The sequence below is a fragment of the Anas acuta genome, chromosome 3 (assembly GCF_963932015.1).
Source record: "Anas acuta chromosome 3, bAnaAcu1.1, whole genome shotgun sequence".
NCBI classification, from domain to species: Eukaryota; Metazoa; Chordata; class Aves; order Anseriformes; family Anatidae; genus Anas; species Anas acuta.
In genome coordinates this window covers 74,437,788-74,443,787 of record NC_088981.1, presented here as the reverse complement: position 1 = coordinate 74,443,787, position 6,000 = coordinate 74,437,788, and the positions used below count along the sequence as shown (strand labels likewise).

At 33.2% G+C, this 6,000-nt stretch overlaps 1 protein-coding gene across 5 annotated transcripts in view; it reads left to right on the top strand.

Annotated features, from left to right (window-relative positions):
• GRIK2 (glutamate ionotropic receptor kainate type subunit 2) overlaps positions 1-6,000 on the top strand; it is a 400,442-nt gene that overhangs the window by 314,599 nt on the left and 79,843 nt on the right. For all 5 annotated transcript variants that reach the window (XM_068677832.1, XM_068677833.1, XM_068677831.1 and 2 more), the window contains one exon: positions 1,735-1,952. In XM_068677832.1, the coding sequence (XP_068533933.1) occupies positions 1,735-1,952 (218 nt within the window). The remainder of the gene's footprint in view (positions 1-1,734; positions 1,953-6,000) is intronic.

The following is a 6,000-nucleotide window of genomic DNA, read 5'->3' as shown; positions in this document are numbered from 1 at the left end:
TGGTAATTGGGGCAACTGTGGCAAACATTTCCGCTCTTCTTTTCTTCCCAGTCCTATATGACTTTACTGGTGTTGATTTTTAAATGAAACAAGCAATTAAAAAACAGTTGGTGATGGTGGGCTTGTTGGGAAGTCTGTTAGTATTACGGTGTCTAAGTGTCTGACTGGCAGGGCCTAGGAGCAACTACATCAGAAAGGTACTTTTCTACTTTTTTCCTTGCAGAATTCTAGGCAGAGTCTGGCGCTGGAGTTGGCTGTCATGTCCAAGTCTGTCAGCTTTTTTTGTTTGAAACAGCAAGGGTAAGATGAACTGCAGGGTAAGATGGGCTGTTTTTAAATACAATAGTCCAGTTATGATACCACTTCTTTTTTCCTTTTCTTTGGCTTTTTTTTTTTTTTTTTTTTCCGTTCTGTTCTGTTTTTGGCATTGATGTTGAAAGTTTGGCATAATCTTTCTTTATATGAAGATGTGTTACCTTGCTGGACCATTTCCTTAAATGATTCAATATGAACACTAAAATTTAACAGGAATAAAATAGTCCATCTTGCCTTCATTCCATTTTACCCAGAAGATCTCAAAACAGGCATAGTGACCAACTAAAAAAAAGTGATTTCTGTGGTACAATTATGTAGTGGATATGGTAAATCTGTTTCTTTGAAAACAAGTTTTCAGATACTTCTACAAGATCTTATATAAACTTTTTTCAGTGAAGCTTGAAATTGTTTATTTGATATCATTAGAAAATTCATTTCATTCAATTATAATGTTTTGGGAAAAAAAAATCCATACATGTTCATTTATAATAAATATTTGCAGTTGTAAATTACATTGAATTTTATTTTTCCTATTTTTAGTAATTAGGCACAAGAGGAGTTTATGTGCTTCAATTTATCTCATTAGATTCTAAATTAGCATTAATAATTATGCAAATTACTATACAGTGTTTGTAGCCCCCTCCATTCTTTAGTGCCATGAGCAGGCAACTCCAGCAATGCATTATAATCTATCTTTATCCAGTTTATGCATAGCAGTCTAATCTTTTCATTGCTGTTCTATCAAATTAAATATGTGGCGTAGCCAACCATATTAATATGAAATTGTGGGGCTAACTATAGAGATGGGAGATGTTCTTTTTTTAAATCTAAGCATTCAATAAACAATCCTGCCTTGTATTTGCAATACAAATAGCAAAATTCATTGATTCCTTTATATTTTATATTATGTATTTCAGATATGAAATGCTTTATTGCTTTATTTCATATCTTTTCCTTTTTTTTTTTTTTTTTTTTTACTTAATCAAATTAGATTTATGAAATACTTAAACAATGCTTATTTCATGCCTTAAAGTTAAAGAACTATATAAGTGCTTCAATATTAATATTAAGTTAGAGGCTCAATCCAGCCATGAATTTTTCTGGAAAACCAGTTCAAGTAAATGCTTTTTTCACTTTATTTATTTATTTATTTATTTATTTATTTTAAAGCACTGATAACCGAGTCTCCCATTACTATTCTTTGATTCCCACAGCTCCAAAAATCCTGTCTTTATAAATGTAATCAGTTCTTATTTTTCATTTCAGTTGTGTGTGTTTTTACAAGCAGTACACATAACCCTGTAGCTTAAAGATTTTTTTGCACAGTGATTCCATCTCCCCACTGTGGCAAAAAGTGCTGAACACTTACTAATTATTTTCTGTGCGTTGGTTTCATCTTTCTCCCCTGGTTTTCATTAGGTTCTGAGCTCATGCCCAAAGCCCTCTCCACCAGGATAGTGGGAGGCATTTGGTGGTTTTTCACACTTATCATCATTTCCTCGTACACTGCTAACCTAGCCGCCTTTCTGACAGTGGAACGTATGGAATCCCCTATTGATTCTGCTGATGATTTGGCCAAGCAGACAAAGATAGAGTATGGGGCAGTTGAAGATGGAGCAACCATGACTTTCTTTAAGGTAAGCTTTATATTCTGTTTGAAAAGATCCTATATCCTGATTTTGGGGGGAAAGTCTCTGCATCTTGCTACAGCAAAGGATACTATTCCCCCACTTTCAAAAGTAATTGAAAATCACTTTCTGAGGATTTCCTGAGATAGCAAGTGAAGCAAATGCAAAATTGCTCTCATGGGCAATAGCAGGCAAGTTCTCTGATGATTTTTGCTTAAAGAACTGAATGTATGGTAACAGAGTAGGTGAAGAAACGTGAACATTTTGCTTTGACAGATCTAATTCTGTGTACAAGAATGAGTTTTGCTGAAGTAGGTGTCACAGTATCATTATATATACAGTAGCATTATACTTAATATTAATCTTTGCTCAAGCAACTGGGCTTTTCTAAGAATATTACTGGCTGTACAGAGAATGTCTTTTGGACTTATTTTTGAGAAATTTTAAAATTTAATTTGTTCATAAAAAAAAGATCAGATTCTTCCAGTTTTTCTGTTCATTTTAGTCTGTTACTAAGGTAATTCCATCTGAAATATAGTGAAATATGCTGGTGGATTAGAAAGAAAGGTTTCTTTTCTAGCATCATCAAGAATGTAAGTCAGCTCAAATTAATGAGAAGTATGCATGAGAGGAGAATGGTTTGTTCTATACCTCTTCATGTTTGATAGCACAGGCATATCCTGGATCATCCAGAGAGGTGTTTAAAGCTTAAGGTCTTTTGAAGACTTTTAGCTGTTCTGTTTTTATGAGTTTATGAGTTTTATGAGTATTCTGTTTTTATGAGTTACTATGCTGTCACCTAAAGATTTGAGCTGACCATTAAGCTGGCATTTGAAACTAGACAAAGTGAAGTCCAAGGGAAAACTGTAGGCTGGCCCAGAAATCAAAGAATGTATATGCAGTTCCCCTCATTAGATTCAGAGATGTTTGTTCATTTTTTAACATACTTGTTCATTGGCTAAATAGTTACTATTCGTTCATATGAATAGTATGATCATATTATGATCTTACAGCCAATCCAAATATACACATAGTTTTATTTATATATATTTTTAAAATAGTTATAGGGCTTTAAGCTTCTGCTTGGAAATAAAATTGATAAAACTTCAGCACTTTAGAATGCTTTGGAAAGATTCGGAGTATTCTCCAGAATGCTTCTTAGAAAGGGAGCTGAGGAAGTTAATAGAAGTAACTAATCAGTTAGAGGTGTCTGGATGTCAGGAAATATTTAAAGCAATTAAATAAAATTGCTTCTTTCTTTTCTAAACTTTTGAAAGAAGGTTTAAAGACTGACATTTTTAAAAGAATGGAAATGATTTAAATCTGAGGACATAAAGGGATGACATTATGAATTGAGTTACCAGAAAACACTACAGAGCTTTATTTTCATTCTTGTCAAGCAGAAGACTGAACTTGTTCTGTTTCAGACTGAAACTGTGAATTCTAAAATATTAAGAAGCAATTTAAACTTAGGAGCGTCTTTTCCTGTAGTTGCCAGAAGCAACTCTTAACTCAGTCTTGCTCTCCCCCACCCCCCTTTAATTTTCTGCCATTTTTCTTTCATTTTCCTTTTGTATGTGTGTATGTAATCTGTGTTTTTAGCATACAGAAACTATTTCTCTTTCTTTGGATGTTTTTCCCCTCTGCATATTAATACACTGCTCCCTTTTCTGCACATTTCTTTCTTATTGCTCTGTTTCTATTTATTTAGATATATTTTGTGTTTTTCTACTATACTCAAGAACTAGAGAAGATTTACTTCTAACAGAATTGGAATTGCACATCTTGCATAGACATTTGTTTTAGTGACATGTTTTTGAAATACCCTAGACTTATAACAGAGTTATAGTGTCAGATCACATAATTTGGTATTGATTTTAGTATATTACCAAATTATTCTACTTCGCTATGAATGAAACAGAAGTCAGAAAAAAACATGGGATTTTTGTATTCTCCTGATAAATTTTAGGTCAAATTAAGGTTTATTCTGCTGAACAAACATATTTTCTGGGCTTTATGTGTGATCAAGTTGTGTTTAGTGTTTTGTGACATGAAAATACACTGATACTTCAGTACTTCTGTTCCAGATAGCAAACAAATGATTCCAAATATTTTTCCAATTAGTTTACTATCTTAACTAAGAAGTATGGAATTTAATGAGTATTATTTTGTACATAGTAAAATGGACCCAAACATAAGCATTAGGAATAGGCACAACTGTTCTTGTAGTGAAGCCAATAAATGAAAATCATACTCAAAAGAGATGTAAAGGGAAACTGTACAATTTAATTTCATTCAGTGTCCGAGGCATCTTCCATTTTGAAATTAAAGTATGCTTGATGTAAATGCTTTTCACTACAGCTAGCTATGTAAGGAATACAATCTAATTAAATGTATTTCTCACAGAAGATAAAAGAAAATGTTTGGTTACAGTCTATCTGTTCCAGTAAACTTTCTGGTATAATTAGGTATTTTTAATTAATGAGGCTGAGATATCAGAAATCAAAATATTATAGGACTGGTCAACATACTCTATCTGTATTTGTGTGTTCACAAAGTAAATTTATCTTCTGTATATGCAATATACAGAATATATTCAGGAATATAATTTCCTTACTTCAAGAAAATGAAATGCAAGAAAATATTTTCAAAGCAGACTGGAAGTGGAATTGCCTTAAAAGTTACTACTACCAGAGTTGACTAGCTCATAGATAATACAGTTAAATTATAATGTAAAAAGAACTTAAGAACAGGCACCTGATCAAAGAAGACAAAAAAGTTTCAGAAAAATGTCTTAAAGTACAGAAGTTACACTGGAGGTAGATAGTGAAGGAAAGACACGAGGTGCCTGATTTTTTCCGTATGGAGTATAAACACTAGGATAAGTATGTTTTAAACTGCTTTTGGAATACTTCTGCTTTATCAATAAGCTGAATGTGAATTTTAAATAGTATATATTAGATTATTTGTTATATGAACAAGTGAATCAAATAGGAAGCAACACTGCTTTTGTATTAGGGAACCAATGAAATATCCTGTTCTGGTGACCACACTTCAAAAATATGTTTAAAATTGGTAACAGTTCATAAAAGGCGAAAGAAGGTCTGGAAGAAAAAGCCTTATAGTTAGAGGATAAAGAAGATCAGTCTGTTTAATCTGCTGAAGAGAAGGTTAAGAGGTGACTTGATCATGGTTTGTAAGTGCCTTAATGGGAATGAGACTTTTGACTTGATGAGACTTGATGGCTGTTTAATCTAGCAGAAAAAGGCATAATGAGATCCAGTGTTTCAAAGCTAAGTTAGGCAAATTCAGACCAGAAATAAAGTGCACATTTGTAAGACTGTAAGTAATTAACCAGTGGTAGAATTTACCTAGGAGTGGGTTAGATTCATCCATCAGCCATTACGAGGAGAAAGATATAACATAGCCCAAGCACACTATCGTTTTGACTTAGAGTTTACTCAGTGAAATACATAGCCTTCATTAGCTCAGTTTAGACTTTAGTAGTCCCCTCCTACTTTAAAAATCTATGAGTGTGACTTCTGGAAGGGTTGCACAAAGATGACAAAGGGGATAAATTTATTATCTGTGTGTATGTTTTTCCTTAACTGCTTTATCTTGTTGTAATGAGAGTGGATTGAGCAAAACAGCAGCATTATGTTACAACATGAAATGAAGGCACCAGATGGTTTCCTAATGTTAAATTAAATTATCATATCTTGGTAATAGTTATTAGTTCCATTCACAGTGAGGCTCAGTAGCTGCCCATGAGACTGACAGTAATTTCTGCATAAATTATCTATATAGAAGTCCTGTGAATTTTGTCTTTAAAAAATTTGAACCTGGCCAAAGCTGTGTGTTGCTAAAATAGAACATTTTTTTTGAAGGAGAACCTAAATGGAAATTAGGCAAACAAGATAACTGCTAGATTAGAACCTGCTAAAGTTAAAATCTTGGAGAGCACCCGGGGTGTAAGAATACAGGTTTGCCCAGGGAGTTTGTGGAGTCTCCCTTCTTGGAGATATTCAAAAGCTGTTTGGACCCAGTCCTGGGCAAG